General features: G+C 33.1%; 2 protein-coding genes across 2 annotated transcripts; both read left to right on the forward strand.

The window, feature by feature from the left end:
• The first annotated feature begins 2,863 nt into the window (after positions 1-2,863).
• LOC130999457 (uncharacterized protein At5g48480) lies at positions 2,864-4,316 on the forward strand. Its single transcript, XM_057924984.1, has 2 exons — positions 2,864-3,294; positions 3,808-4,316. The coding sequence occupies exons 1-2, from the start codon at positions 3,017-3,019 to the stop codon at positions 4,025-4,027; spliced, it is 498 nt and encodes a 165-aa protein (XP_057780967.1). The 5' UTR covers positions 2,864-3,016; the 3' UTR covers positions 4,028-4,316.
• A 9,541-nt stretch (positions 4,317-13,857) lies between these two features.
• LOC130999459 (uncharacterized) lies at positions 13,858-15,847 on the forward strand. Its single transcript, XM_057924986.1, has 4 exons — positions 13,858-14,280; positions 14,418-14,624; positions 15,099-15,290; positions 15,536-15,847. Exons 1-4 carry the CDS (start codon positions 14,275-14,277, stop codon positions 15,584-15,586), a joined length of 456 nt encoding a protein of 151 aa, XP_057780969.1. The 5' UTR covers positions 13,858-14,274; the 3' UTR covers positions 15,587-15,847.
• The last annotated feature ends 115 nt before the right edge of the window (positions 15,848-15,962 follow it).

Here is a 15,962-nt window from a genome sequence, read left to right on the forward strand (position 1 = left end):
CTTGGTTTCTAATGGCCTAAACAAAATTGGCAGAAACTGTCAATCTTTGACAGCCTGCACTAAAAGAGCAATATCTCCAAAAACCTTTAACCTTTTTGGTTAACTACCATTTTTAGAGTGAACTACACTTCATGAAGTTTTTGAGATCAATTGGTATGAGAGTTTATGATGATTGAGTTGGTTGTTATGAATTTTTAAAGATGACACAAAAACAGCAAAACTTTCTAGAAAACAACTTGATTATATTTGTTTTGATGGATGATACGATATGACTAAATGGTGTGAGTTGTGAGAGTTATGATTAACGCACATAAATGTTGGTATCTGACACTCGAACAATTGGTGTCGAGTATAAATGATAGTTTACTGATAAAGAGTTTTGAAGATTTTGAATTGTTTGGTTTGCGTTGAAAAGATGTCAAGATGTTAAGTTTTGAGTCGAGAGACGAGTTCACGTAGTGAGATTCACGCGTTGAAATCTCGTGGCTGACATTATATATGAATAGGTCATGCCGAAATTTTTAGTGAAATTAGAATTTGAGCATAGTCAATTCTTGTTGACCCGTGACTCAAATACATGCCTAATGGAAAGTTTAACTTTCTAATCGGTTAATTAGACGAGATGAGAGCGAATAGATCTGCTAAGAAAGTGGACTTTTCGATGTGTTAAATATTTCTTTTAATTGAAGCGCTGCTAATTATAACATAAGGATGTTATAATTAATGAGTAATGACGAGAGATAATAATTGTTATATTGATTAACAATCAAGAGAGATGAACATTAGAGATACTAATGTTTCATAAAAGAGATTAGATTATTAATCGAGGTTTCTTTTATAACTTCTCACCAATTCTTCATAACGATGAAGGTCCTTTTGGGAAGTAACGACTTGAGGGAGAGAGTGACGTTACTCATTGATACAGAGACACAACGAGGTGGGCATTACTTTTACTATACGTATATAGAGATCCCCTGCGTGTCGTAGGCCTCTTATACGAATGAATGCATGAGATGATCTAACTGTTAATTTCAGTTTCATATATATCAAATGAGTTTAAATGTTACGTTCAAGCAAGTTATTTCATGACAAAATCTTTGAGTTAAAGTTATTTCAACTATTGTCTTGCCATAAAATGTTTCAATTTTAGTATGATATCTATCTGCTTTGGCTTTGCCAATGATGCAATCGAATTCGGGTCCTGAGCAGTTGATAGCTATCCTGCCAGGGCTAGTGTACACCAGTGACCGTGAGTCATCTAGCGGGTTGGCCGGTCAAGTGACCGTGAGAGGTGGCCACCTCTCCGGCACACAGTTTCAGATATGATAGATTACAAAAGAACTTAGTCTGATCAGACGAACTTTAAGAATCACAAATGAACTTAGTAAGCTTGGGCATTTTTAGCGAAAAACTCCCTTGCTGTACTGATTATGATGGCATGACAATTTACAGTTTTGAAGCATGTATTTTTATACCTAGGCATACGTGCCCACTGAGTGCTTTTGTACTCAGCCCTGCATATGTTTTCTAAATGTGCAGGTTGAGCTGATGTGATGATGGTGCTGCAATGAGCGGAGTCTCCAGGGTTGTTAATAAATAGTTAACCTGTCTAGAATATGTCTTCATACATATGTCTAGCTACTTTCCGCTGCAAGATGTTGTTGATGTTATAGTATGTTATGTCATACTTTGAGTCTTAAGAGAATGGTTTCATATGATGTATAACTTGATTAATGATATTAATTAAGTTTTATGCTGTCTTTCATAGACTGTTTTCAATTGAGTATTAATGAATAAAAATGACGAGTTTTATTAAGATGAGTAAGTTTTACGACTATAAATAACGCCCCTTTTCTTCCCCTTCTTCTTTAACCCCATCCCTAGTCGTGGATCACTCGGCCTAACTATCCCTAGTTAGGGCGGGCTGTGACAAGAATTGTTGTTGTATGAATGAAAGTGTTTGTAAGGGTATTTATAGATAGGGAAAAAAAATTAAATATCAATAGGCTAAAATAGTAGTTGGCAACAAAAAAAAAAAAGAAAAAGGAATTGAAAATCGGCTATACTAGCTGTTAGTTTTTAAATTTCAGCACAGGTAAACATGCGCCGTATATATGGGCTATCGGGTGGTGCTTGAGCCATCGAGGACTCCTCGGGTAAGAAAGGGCTGCATTGCCCTACTCGATGCCTCCTTTACTTGAGTAAGAGGCATCGAGTAGAGCGATGACAATGCTCTTATTAGTCGGACGTCCCAATATAGCAATTGGAACATTACTAATGGGAAGGAGGTAGCATAATTTATTAATTATAATTAGGATATAATTAAAATAGATGCACGAAATTGTATTTGTTTGATAAGTATAATTTCATGAATGTTTTGCTTTATCTTATTGACTTTATTTTATCTTCTTCTTTTTTGACAAATATTTTTATCTTTTCTTGTAAAGGAAATACCGGTGAAGTTTCAACGTCAAACACCCCTATCTACTAATAAACCATCCAAATTATTCTGCTAATACAGATATAGAATGATGTCAAATAATGGAAACATTATTCTCGAAAATAAAAATATATTCACAATTTTTCTCGTTCTGTGGAAAAATATAAAGACCAATAAAAATTTAAAGCTATAAAGGGTAAAATCGTCAAATCGGCAGCTCGTATCTCACGAACGATTATTGACCGTCCGATGCGTAAGATCTGACAAAAAATACCCGTTGCAGTTAAAGCAGTGGCAACCCCGTGAATAAGACAAAACACAAGGGGAGTTACCGTGGGTAATTTTGCAAATAAAACAAAAATTGGGGGCCAACACTGAAAGATCGCAATTATTTAATACCGGAATTATCCCTTTAAACGGTTCAGCTTCCTCGCTTCCTATAAATCTAGCACCACGCTTTTGGTCTTCTTAAACTTCCATTATCCATTTACATTTTCAATAACTCCCTCTTTCTCTCTCTACGTTCTCCTCCGCGCACACGTTTTCTCTCTCTTAGGGTTTCAACACGCTTTGAGCATGGCGCAGGAGGCACAAGCAGTTTCCGGAGCTGAGAACGGGGCCAAGGCTTCTCAGGTGGTGTTCACGGCGGCGAAGCCGTGGCTGGTGGTGGAGGCTCCGAAGGCGAACGACGCCGTGCAGTTCTACAAGGCGGCGTTTGGAGCTGAGGAGCTGAGCCGAGTGAATGATCCGAAGAGGAAGGCAGAGCAGGAGCTTCCTCTCATTCGCTCCGCCGAGCTGAAGATTGGATCCTCGGTTTTCGTTGTTTCGGACCTCACAGACGACTCTTCATCTCCGTACGTGTTTTATGTGTATTTTTTTTTATCGTTTTGATAAGCTATTTTGCATCTTTACATTTTTACGACCGTGTTTCCGCTCATTTTTGCGTAGATCTGTTGATCTGATGAATGCTGCTCTGTTTCGTTCGATATTTTCTATTTAACTCAATGGTTATCTGATAGTTTTTTCGTGATTTCTCGGATATGTCTGTGTTATTTGTGCTATGTAGTTGTTTAATCTCGAATACTTGCTTTAATTTTTAAGCATTTGGTCAGTTGTAATTTTTTCTACGTACGTACCTTTTATTTGTCTCTTACCATATTCTTTTTGACCGGATTCGATTTATTTCAAACTTTTACATACATACATACATATATATATATATATATATATATATGTATTTTACAATTTTTATATTCTCTCTGTCATGAGTTGCAGCCAAAATATAAATAAAATATGATAATCCTCTTATAATATTTAAATCAAGTGGATAAATGTTGCTAATGATATGTGAATCTATTTTTCGCCAGCTTGAAATCTGCCGTGAGCGGCCTCGTTTTCTGCCTGGAGACCGAAGCCGTGGAAGCTGCTATCGCCAAGGCTGTTGCCGCCGGCGCCGTTTCCGAAGATGAGGTGGCGGAGGGTGAAGGCGCGTGCTGCGGCGGGCGCGTGGGCAAGGTGAAGGATCCATACGGCAACGTTTGGCTAATCTGCTCGCCTGCGAAGAAGTGCGGCGACGTGGCTGCTTAGATGCCGTCCACGCCTTCTGATCCGAGCCGTCCATCGCGAACGTGTCCATTTTGGCGAGTTGTGGCGGCTCTTTAACTCGTTTTATCTTTTTCTATCTTAATTCCTAGTTGACTCAGTGTCGCTCGCTGTTATTATGGGGGAGGAGAGGGTGTTATCTGATTAACAGTATTTTCGATGCTTTAGTTGCTTAATTATCATGATAATATTTTGCAGTTGCAGCGACTGATTAATCAAAACTCTATGTAACTCTTTTAAGCTTAATTATTAGTTAGTTTATGTTACCCTCTAATTTCTATCTTGTTTGATTATTAATTTCTGTTTTTACATGCTTTTTTTATTGGATTGCTGGTGGAGTATTATTTAGATTGAAATTTAACCTTTGTTAAGCAAACTTAAAGTTACACAACCTTTAATTTCTGTTTTGCCCTACTTTTTTTTAATCGATTACTGGTATTTTTTAGATTTTTTCTTTTTATTAGAAATAGTTGTTGTATAAGTGGGTGGCAGTTAATAAATATTAAAATGAAAAGCTCTTTTACGTGTCCCGATTTACATGCTTTAATGGGTTATGGGTTTTGGCGTTAGCTTATCAAATTCTTCTGATTGGAGAAATTTATATACTTGTCTCTCTCTCTCTCTGATATTATAATATAAATATATATATATATATATATATATATTTATTATTAAAATGAATTAGTAGTAGGTTTTGCATGATAAAGGTAAATGGTTTCCGTGAGCCACCGAGTTTTGAGGACACGTGTCGTTCGAATGGAGATGGTTTGGGGAAATGAAATGCGGGCCCCACTGAGTCGGCTTGTCATAATTTGGTTTGTGCGAGAGTAGGTATCTCGTGATATGTGAGTTCTTTCGGCCTCGTAGTTTTTATGCTTTAGTTATAGAATTGTTTGAGCCCAAGTTAACAAAGACCCAAATACTATAAAATTAGGCCCAAATATTGAATAGAATTAATAATAGCAAAAAATAACTAATAACTGCATTCTTAATTAATGGCATGAAATATACATGATTTTTATTTTTAGTTCTTAATGTAATAAAATATCAACGAATAAAATAAACTACCACACGAAATATCAATTGAAATTTTATTTCAATTGGGACTCAATTGTCTTATTCGTAATAATAATAGTAGTAACAATTATTATTAATAATTAATTGCAGCGATAAATACAATCACAAATATCGGTAGCAGTGTTGCAGTGTGCTCGCACATAATTTCCTCCTTTAATCCCTTGCTTGCACAGTGAATTACATACATCATCACTACACACTCCACAACCACAAGAGATTTGCTGTATGCAATTTCCAGCCTTAATTACTTCATTATCACCTACACCATCACCTACAGCAAAATTAAAATGCAATTAGCTAAAAAAATAGATATTTATTATATATAAAATTGAAAAAATTAATTTTCGATTAGAGCATTCACATTGGATAAGTCAATACTAAACTCTTTATGAGTCAAATGCTGCATTGAGTTGGCTCATCATGTCAGCATGTTGACTCGTATGAATTAATTTTTAATTTTTAAATTTTTGATTAATTTAAATGACACAAATATAAATAAGACAATTCCTTAAATTACAATTACATAAATCTAACTTACTATAATTTAAATTATAGGAAATTAAATGACATAAATTTAAAAGAAATTGGGATTGTTGGGATGCATTTGAGAGAAAACTTTGAGAGAAAATAGGAGAAATAGAGAATAAAAGTTGGAGGAGTTGATGTTATGTGAGAAATAGGTATATATAGAAGATAAAAAAAAAATGTTTTTTTTTTTATAATAGCCGTTTATATATGTCGGCAACATGTCCCTAAGGGGACACCAAGCGGTGCGACTTCCTGTGTGTGAACAGTGAGGTCCCGGGTTCAAACCCCACTGCTCCCCCTCCCCAACTCCCCCAAGTCAAAAAAAAAATATATGTCGGCAACATTTTTTCATTTTTTTAAAATATGGTGTTTGTAACACACGCGCTGAAGTTTAAGCCATCGAGCTCAATTCATCCGAATGAGCCGCACTACGAGTGAGGGGCATGTGCATCGATTGACTCATCGATGCAATTGACTCAAGTTATCCGCATGAGCCAACTGATGCGGATGCTCTTAGTAGCGATGAAGCTTTCCTAAAGTACCTCATATAAGAATAGCTAGATGCATTGCATTAATAATTATTTATATATGGATGTAGAACAGAAAATTTACCTCTACAAAATAGAATTAACGAGAGAAGCGTAAGAAGCCTTGCAAAGTTGTTCATGGTTTGAGAATTGAAAAATATATAAGTTGATTAATAAAATATAATATAATACTTATGTGAGATGATGCAATTTATAGATAAAAGAAATTGGTTGTATTGTCAACTTCCCTTTTTCGCAAAATATAACCGTTGAGGCGGATAGCAACAAATTTAATGATTTTGGCCTTTTTAAAATATTTAAAGAGGGATATTACTCGCATTAAAGTTAATAAATTTAGAATTTCTGCAATCCATCTAAAATCCTGGGTGGCGTTACAAAAATTTAGAATTTCTAATTTTCTAAATTATCAATATCTTTTTTTTTTGAGGAACTAAATTATCAATATCATGCATGCTTTTATGATTTCAAATTTATAGTTCATGGAAATAAATTAATTATTAATATATGAGTATATAGTATCTTATCTTGGTAAAAAAAAAAAAATAACAAATCATCTCTTGTTTTACAAATGTCACAACTAAAATCATTCAACTTCTATATGCATTGTTTGTAATTAATTTCTTGATTGGGCTTTTCATATTTTTAAATATTCATTAATTATTTTGATGAATGAAAAATAGTCATTTTATAAATTAAAAAAAATCTAATATCAAATTTGTTCGATTCTTGGAAGAGATGAAATGGGCTGGGCTGACTTGGTTCAAGACATAGCTCTCTATTATTTGGGTTTAAAGAATAGGGAAAGGCCATTTTCAATTTATGGTAATAATTTGACATGTTGTGGTCTAGTTACTTTATCCACATATTAAAAATATACTCCTATCTATTACTCTATCCGTCCAACGAATCTTGACACGTATTATTTTTTGGACCGTCCAATAAATCTTTACACATTTCTAAATAAGGTAATAATTATTATTTTTTCTCTCATACTTTATCATTTTTATTATTTTTTCTCTCCTACTTTATCACTTTTATACTTTATTAACTACACACTTAAAATATTAATCTATAACTCCTTAATTCTCGTGTATTTTACCACATGTATTTCAACCATATGTAGCAATGAAATTACACACTCATACAGTCATACTAATGTACGCTAATTAATGTAAATAATTCGAACTTCGATTTATTAATTCAAAAAGAAAATGAGTTATATAATCAATTAAAGTTGGACTCAACATTATTTTCAAATAAACATTTTTCTAAAATTGGTCAATGCATTAGAAAAATAGTCAAACGGGTACGGTTTCATAAATGTTGCTTGTTGAGGAAAACAATGGATCCTTAATTGAGATCTGATAATTATTTGGGTCACTTCCAATTATTTTCCCTTCACGCCAACATTTATACCTTTTAGAAACTTTTGTGTGTGTGTGTGGTTACAAATTGGATCCACATCTTCTATGCGTGTAATAGATTCTTAAAAATGTTGATGTAAAACAAATTCATGATTCTTAATTACGACTGGATCCACTCACTTTAAAAAATAAAATCCAGTTCGACCTAATTTAATTTATGCAATTTAATCACATTTCTAAAGTTTCTACATATAACATGTTATTGCTCATGTAAAACATTTTAATTGTTAAAAACAAAACAAGCAAAAATGTAACTACGATTATTTTCATTGGGGTGAATCTGGCAATTACGGAAGTGACGCCAGTCACGTATGGATCGACGGGCACTAGCAACTTGAAACTACAAGCAACGTTAGAGCCCTCTGATGAGCACCGGTGGAGGTGTCGATAGAAGGACCTCTGACGCTCAAGTCAGTGACTAGATATAAGCAACAGACGTAAGTAACGTAAGGAAATAAGACACTAGAAAAGAGATAGTAGTAAGAGTGGTCTCCGGAGGATCGGGGAGTCCCGGTAGCTATCGAGCAATGTGGAATAAGGGGCGACGGATGTTCGGTCTAGCGGGGCTAGTCAGGCGATCGGAACCCTAGAGTGTTGTGAGAGTGGAGGTGAAACAGAAGAGCGGGGAATGCGGGATAGAATGAGAGTCAGAGATCGTGTGCGAGTGCAAGAGTGAATATGATTGATTGTCGATGGTCTGATTTCATTACTGAGTTGGTATATATATATGTGACGGACCTATGGAGAGGCGGCTAGGGTTTGGGTTTGCTGGAATGCCCGTTGCAATCCTAGCGGTTCCGACTTCTTAGAAAACGATATCTCGCAACTCTCGTTTGACTTAGTCGCCAAATAATTGCCGCGTTTAAGATTTTTCTTGGCGGATTCAAGTATCTCCCGCATATGGGCTTAGCTTTGAGCTTTGTGCTATAAGCGTGGTATGGACCGTTTTACCGAACAAGTTCGTTGGGCCGTATGGTTATTATTAATTAGACTTATACGGATTTTACCCACTACAATTTTAGCTTATAAACTATATAACATCTTGCAAATTATTTTAGAAGTTTTATTATGAAATAATTCAAACACTATGGTCTTAACCTTAAGTTGCCGTATTTTAGTTCTTTTTTTAATATGAAGTTCTTTTTTTTTTTTTTTTTTTTTTTTTGGTCGGTCAAAGTCATGTTAGATGTTAGTAGTTAGTTCCCCATCCACTCCAAGAACTACCTTATCTCTCCATTCACCAAACTCCAACCTTATATCTCCAATCACCAATTCGTTCCCAAGAGGGATCGAACCCGGGTCACTTCACTTAAGTGAGGACCCGGTGGCCAGTGGGCTAAGCCCCCTGGTTGTATATGAAGTTCTTTAGTAGCTGGATTTTATTATACACGAATTTGGTGTCTTTACGCGTTGCCTACATGAAAAAAAAAATATTTAATTTAATTACCACAAAATTTCTAAATAGTATATACCTCAAATATATTTTTATATATATTGAGACAGGGAAACAGTGGTTTCGTTTATAATGATGGTGTTGCTACATTTTTGGACATAGAGTGCAAATCTAACCGTTTTTAACTATTCGTGCTATAATGAGAAAGATAAAGATGCATATGGTTTTATAATATTTTTAATTTACGATTTCTATTATATATATAACTATATATACTATTTAATTTAGTATAAGTTATGATTGTGTCGGGTTCCAAGAGTGATTGAATAATTAGGATCGAATATAAAGCATTTTGAAACCATCATATCCCATATTACAAATGATGTTAATTATATCTTTTATCTTAATGTCACTAATATATATATCGACAATTGGATATATAATTTTATATGTTAATTAGTCATATGTCTTGTAGAAAAAAGAAAAAAAAAAAACGATTTGATCCATAGATATTGATTAAATGAATGTCCAAGATTGGAGTTTCACGTGAAATAATGCTTCTTTATACACCATAAAAAAAGCCGACACCGACAAATTTACCAACGGAATAATATTCGTCATAGAATACCGACGATTTGTGCGACGGAACAACGACGGAATTACAATCATAGGCATAACGGCAGATATACCGACGGACTTACCGACGGATTTGTATGGGTATGATATATTAATGTTAAAAGAATGTGCGTTGAATAAATGATTTTGTTTCTGCACTTAGTTAAACTAAAGAACATTGAATTTGTATTAAAAAAAAATTAATCAATGAATCTGAACCAATTATCTTAATACCATGTGAATATATGATGGACAGGTAGCTAAGAATAATTTGTCACTCATAAAAAATGAAGTATTCATTATTGCCACTCACTACTATTTAAATCATCGACCCTCAATTATATATTTTTAAAAACAATAATACTATTTAAAAAATTGATTTATTCAATTTTTTTGGTTCAAATATAAAAAAGTAGATAATTTTATTGTTTTGTCCATATTGTAGTTTTTTTTTGTAATTTTTTAATATATATATATATATATATATATATATATTTTTAAATTTGTTACAACCAAAGAAAGGAAAAAACCCACTCACACTCTAGCTCCTAGGGTGACTCGAACCCCCGACCTATTGGTTGGAGGGGAAGCGTCTTACCAACAGACTGTGCTTCATCGTCTTTTTAATATTTTTATTTCTTATTATTTCTTAAGTAAAAAATTATAAAAGAATAAAAATTTATTAAAAAAAATTACATAAAAACTACAGTTGACCAAACTTTTTAAATAAATAAATTTTTTAAAGTTGACCAAACTTTTTAATAAATTATTTTTTTAATTATTTATTTATTTTATTCGAACATATTTTATCCTAATATCAATACTATTTGAAAAAAGGGTTAATTGCCCATAAAATACTGAACTTTTATCTAATTCTGGTTTTGCATACAAACTTTAAACTGTGGTGTGATAATTATTAAACTTTTGATTTTATCTGATTTTGCTATTAATCTAATTTTCGGCCAAATTTCGTCCAAATTACGTGCCAATATTTGATGTGGTGTATTTATTCTTGCGTGGCAAATAATTCGACTCATTTGCTTTCTTTAAATATTTTATTGCAAATAATATGTACAGATCAAATTAATAGAATATTAGCACGAAATTTGAACGAATTTTGGCCGGAATTTAGATTAGTAGCAAAATCAGATAAAATCAAAAGTTTAGTATTATCACGCCACAATTTAAAGTTTGTATGCAAAATCAGAATTGGAAAATTAACCCTTTAAAAAAATAATAAATTCATTAATTTTAAGAACTTTGAATCCTCGAAAAAACAACCATTAAATCTTCAACTTTAGCATTAAATGGAGACATAAGGCGCAGAACACCAAGTAAAACGCATGTGGGGTTAACGTAAAAGCGCATTTATTGCTTTTCATTTCTTTTTTAAATACAAAGTTAGTTATGAAGGCCTCCTTGATTTTTGAGTCGTTAAAATTTTCTCTATTGAAATAGTGACTATTTTATATCAAGATTTTTATTGCACATGTATAGAAAATTCATGCAATACAATTATAAAAAAAATTGATTCTAATTTTTGGGACGGTTGAAAATAATAAGAAGATAGTATTTGATTTTTAAAACTACTCTTTTTAGGTTTAGACCAGCCAAAAAATATAGAAAGAGATTAATATGGATTGATGAAGCATAAGTGAAATGATTTATTTGTGATGAGTAAGTTATTGGTTCATCAAGTTTTATAAATGAGCCAAGTAAAAGAGCAAAATAAGACTAATTATTTATTACTCCATATTATATGAATTATATGTCGATTTGTGTAAATTACTTTTAAAAATTCTCAATGCAACCATGATTTGACCATAGTACAATTTTGAACAATTTTGAAAATAAATTTATAATTCTGTAATTAAAATAGTATCTATTTCGCATTCAATTATAAAAAGGCATTCAAATTGATATACTACTATTAATTTACCACAAACAATATTGGTGTTAAAAATTATCTTGGTACCATAAAGTTGTACTATCAAATATATATATATATATATATATATATATATATAAAGAAAAAGATAACATAATAATCACACTTTCAAATCCAACAAAATCTTTTCAACATAAATGTTTCAAACCAATCTTCTGAGAGAGACACTTCAATGCCTACCAACATTTTGTTCATCTCATTAAATTTGGCCCCTTTTGCTTTTCATTTCCACCGCATGAACTCATTCAAAACATATATTTGACCAAATACTATCATTTTATTTTCAAAATATCCATCAACTTTCAAATCACATGATATTTTTTTTTGAGGAAGAAGAACAACTTAAATGAACTCAAATCGGAGAGAGCAATATTCGAAAGCCAAGTAGAAAAGCATGACTTCCAAATCATTACATCAGATAAAGATAAAGCATGTCGAGCAAGTTCATGAGCAGCTCTATTAGCCTCACGACGAACATGAAAGAAATCCAAACACCAAATATCCTTTTTCAAAACACACACACACACAATATATATCCAAATACATATTTATTCTAATGTACATTTCCAAATTATAACATTCAAAATACTCTCAATTAAGTCGAAAAGCTCGTCTCATTTTACGATTGACTTAGTTGGTAAAGTGACAATCTCATAACTTACGTTATGTATTCGAATCAAAATACTCTTTATAAGACAAAAGTCTATATCGTTCCATGAATCGCGATTGACTTAGTTGGTAGAGTGACAATATCACGAACGTAACGTCACGTGTTCGAATCATATTAATTACTTATAACATTATTAAATGAGGATTGTTGCACCCAAATACATAGTGAAATGATTTATTTGTGATGAGTAAGTTATTGGTTCATCAAGTTTTATAAATGAGCCAAGTAAAAGAGCAAAATAAGACTAATTATTTATTATATTATATGAATTATATGTCGATTTGTGTAAATTACTTTTAAAAATTCTCAATGCAGCCATGATTTGAGCATAGTGCAATTTTGAACAATTTGAAAATAAATTTATAATTCTGTAATTAAAATAGTATCTATTTCGCATTCAATTATAAAAAGGCATTCAAATTGATATACTACTATTAATTTACCACAAACAATATTGGTGTTAAAAATTATCTTGGTACCATAAAGTTGTACTATCAAATTTATATATATATATATAAAGAAAAAGATAACATAATAATCACACTTGCAAATCCAACAAAATCTTTTCAACATAAATGTTTCAAACCAATCTTCTGAGAGAGACACTTCAATGCCTACCAACATTTTGTTCATCTCATTAAATTTGGCCTCTTTTGCTTTTCATTTCCACCGCATGAACTCATTCAAAACATATATTTGACCAAATACTATCATTTTATTTTCAAAATATCCATCAACTTTCAAATCACATGATATTTTTTTTTGAGGAAGAAGAACAACTTAAATGAACTCAAATCGGAGAGAGCAATATTCGAAAGCCAAGTAAAAAAGCATGACTTCCAAATCATTACATCAGATAAAGATAAAGCATGTCGAGCAAGTTCATGAGCAGCTCTATTAGCCTCACGACGAACATGAAAGAAATCCAAACACCAAATATCATTTTTCAAAACACACACACACACAATATATATCCAAATACATATTTATTCTAATGTACATTTCCAAATTATAACATTCAAAATACTCTCAATTAAGTCGAAAAGCTCGTCTCATTTTATGATTGCCTTAGTTGGTAAAGTGACAATCTCATAACTTACATTATGTATTCGAATTAAAATACTCTTTATAAGACAAAAGTCTATATCGTTCCATGAATCGCGAATTCGCGATTGACTTAGTTGGTAGAGTGACAATATCACGAACGTAACGTCACGTGTTCGAATCATATTAATTACTTATAACATTATTAAATGAGGATTGTTGCACCCAAATACATACTTTCAGTCTCCAAATATACAAACTTCATGTAATTGTTCAAAATCGATTATCAGTTGCCCCCGAATTAGTATATCAATTGTTCATCCATCTCAACACTAATTCGCCAAAAAAATTGACAAACGTGTTAAAAGATCAAACAATAAAAAATTGATGTATTTGAAAATATATTTTTTGAGTTAGTATGCAAAAAAATAATTTCATTGAAGTTTCGTATATTAATTGCAATTTACCCAAAACAAAAAAAAATCCACCAAATCTTCAAACATGTACCTAAACTTCTGCAACTGATGAAAGTTAGACCTATAAATATGGGCATCAATGTTGAGTTCCCAAACTTCTCATAGGTATTATACCCCTCCCCTCACCACCCCCCACCCCCAACTACCATCTCCATTACTACAATCCCTTCCTCCTCTGATAAAAGTGATAAAGATTTCACCAAATAAAGCTGAACTCAGAGCCTCTCCCTCTCTCTCTCTCTCTCTGTTATTCTTTGATATCTGGGCTTCTTTGCTTTCCCTTTCTCATCTGTATACTAGCAGTGACATATACTCTTTTTCCCCCTCTTTCACTTTTAGTCTTTTCCTTCAACTGTTTCACAATCAAGAAAGCAACCAAAACCATCCCATTTTACACTCATTCCCCCTTTAAATTCCCCCCCATGCCCACCAACACAAAAGGCCATTCCACCACTCCAAATTCTTGATTCCCAAGTCAAAACAATTTTTTTTTTCAAGATTCTTGGTCCATGGATGTGAGCACATTATTTTTCAACAACCCTTTTCTTTAATTTCATTATTTCGTGCTTGGATCGGATTTTGTTTGATCGAATCAGTCTAGAAATGGATAAAGATTCGATTTTTATTTTTTGAATATTTTTTTTTCTCGCAGGAATTCAACTTTAAGAGGAGCCATGTTCCTGCATTTGGGAGCTGGGATTGCAACGGCGAGTTGCCGTTCACGCAGTGCTTTGAGTCGGCGAGGGAGGCGGGGCTGCTGCGGTGCAGCTACACCGAGGAGCGTGACTTGTACGTCGCCGGCGATTTGTATGAGAATGATGCGTTCACTCCTGCTATGATTGTTGTACCTCGCCACAGAGTAAGCCCACATCCTCATTTCTTGTTCTTGATCGATCACACACACTGCAGTGTGTGTTTTTATGCCTTAAAAAACCAATCTTGGATTCAATTCTTGTTGTTGTTAATGTGTGTGTGTGTTTGATCACGTACTAATGTGTGTAGAATCATGAATGTTGAGTAATTGAATTAGTGTTGGTGTGTATGTGTGTGTGTGGAGTGTGTGTTTTGAATCTTTGATGCCTTGGAACCAATCATGATCTTTCAAGTGTGTGTGGGATGTTTATTTGACTCCATAAATATCAATTCTTGGTCACTTACTACTGTGTGTAAATGTGTGTGTTCAATTAAGTGAATTGTAATATTTTGGAAGTACAAATGAAGAGTTCTTAAATTTGTTTTGTTGGATTTACTTGAATGTTTCACAACTTTGGATGAGATGTTTTTTTATGATGCATTGATTAGTAGTATTGTAATTTGATTGCCTTTTATGCAGGGGAAAAATTCAAGAAAGAAAGAAGGGAAAAAAAAGAATGGGAGTGTGGTGTGGGATTGTGGCTTTGATGACTTGAAAGCACCACCAAGCCCCGCCGGTGCGGCGGCCCCACCGTGCCGGCCGCAGCCTAAAGCCGTCGACGAAGATTTGTACAAGATCTCCCCTGACCTCCTTCGTGCCCAATCGAAAAGGGCAAGTTAATTACAAGAATTCTTGAAAATTTTGTGTCATTGTTCGTTTACTCCCTCCGTCCCGATTATAACGTCCCAAATATAAGACAATATTATAGGTTTGGGACGATATAATCGGGACAGAGGGAGTATTATTCATTATATACTTATTCTAATGTTTTTTTTTTTTTTTTGTATAAACTACATTCAATGTACGAGTACTAATATAAATCATATTTACTTTTATGTTTTTTCTTTTTTTAACAGAAGAGGCCATGGAAATTATTCTCGAGCTGCCTTCCCTCGTGCCTTTACTAAATCTACTCGACTCGAAAGCTCGTGAGCATATCGTACATAATCTGAGGCCCAAATGTATTGCTAAAATCACTCTTGGGAACACCATTATGATGTTAGGCTCAAGAAAGATCAAACTCATCATTTTAGGGTTCTTGTCTTCTTGTAAAAAGTGAAGAGGCTTTGATTGAGCATGTTATATTTGAATTATTGTCACTCATTTTGTGAAGTTGATTTGATGCTTGGTGCAGTTGCATGATATTTTTTGCTTTTGTTTTGCCGTGATTTTGGAGAGAGAGAGAAACAAGAATTATTTTCAGAGATTCCACTTTTAGCATATACATATAATATCAAATATGGAGTTGAGTTGAGTTGAGTTGAGTTGAGTTGAGTTAAGTAT

This window comes from Salvia miltiorrhiza, chromosome 8, assembly GCF_028751815.1.
Source record: "Salvia miltiorrhiza cultivar Shanhuang (shh) chromosome 8, IMPLAD_Smil_shh, whole genome shotgun sequence".
Taxonomy (NCBI): domain Eukaryota; kingdom Viridiplantae; phylum Streptophyta; class Magnoliopsida; order Lamiales; family Lamiaceae; genus Salvia; species Salvia miltiorrhiza.

Excerpts from the sequence above, each read along its gene's own strand:
- LOC130999457 (XM_057924984.1), top strand. The coding sequence starts at position 3,017 with ATGGCGCAGGAGGCACAAGCAGTTTCCGGAGCTGAGAACGGGGCCAAG. Across the intron at positions 3,295-3,807 it reads ACAGACGACTCTTCATCTCC|CTTGAAATCTGCCGTGAGCG; the intron begins GTACGTGTTTTA and ends ATTTTTCGCCAG.
- LOC130999459 (XM_057924986.1), top strand. Across the intron at positions 14,625-15,098 it reads TTGTTGTACCTCGCCACAGA|GGGAAAAATTCAAGAAAGAA; the intron begins GTAAGCCCACAT and ends CCTTTTATGCAG. Across the intron at positions 15,291-15,535 it reads TTCGTGCCCAATCGAAAAGG|AAGAGGCCATGGAAATTATT; the intron begins GCAAGTTAATTA and ends TTTTTTTAACAG.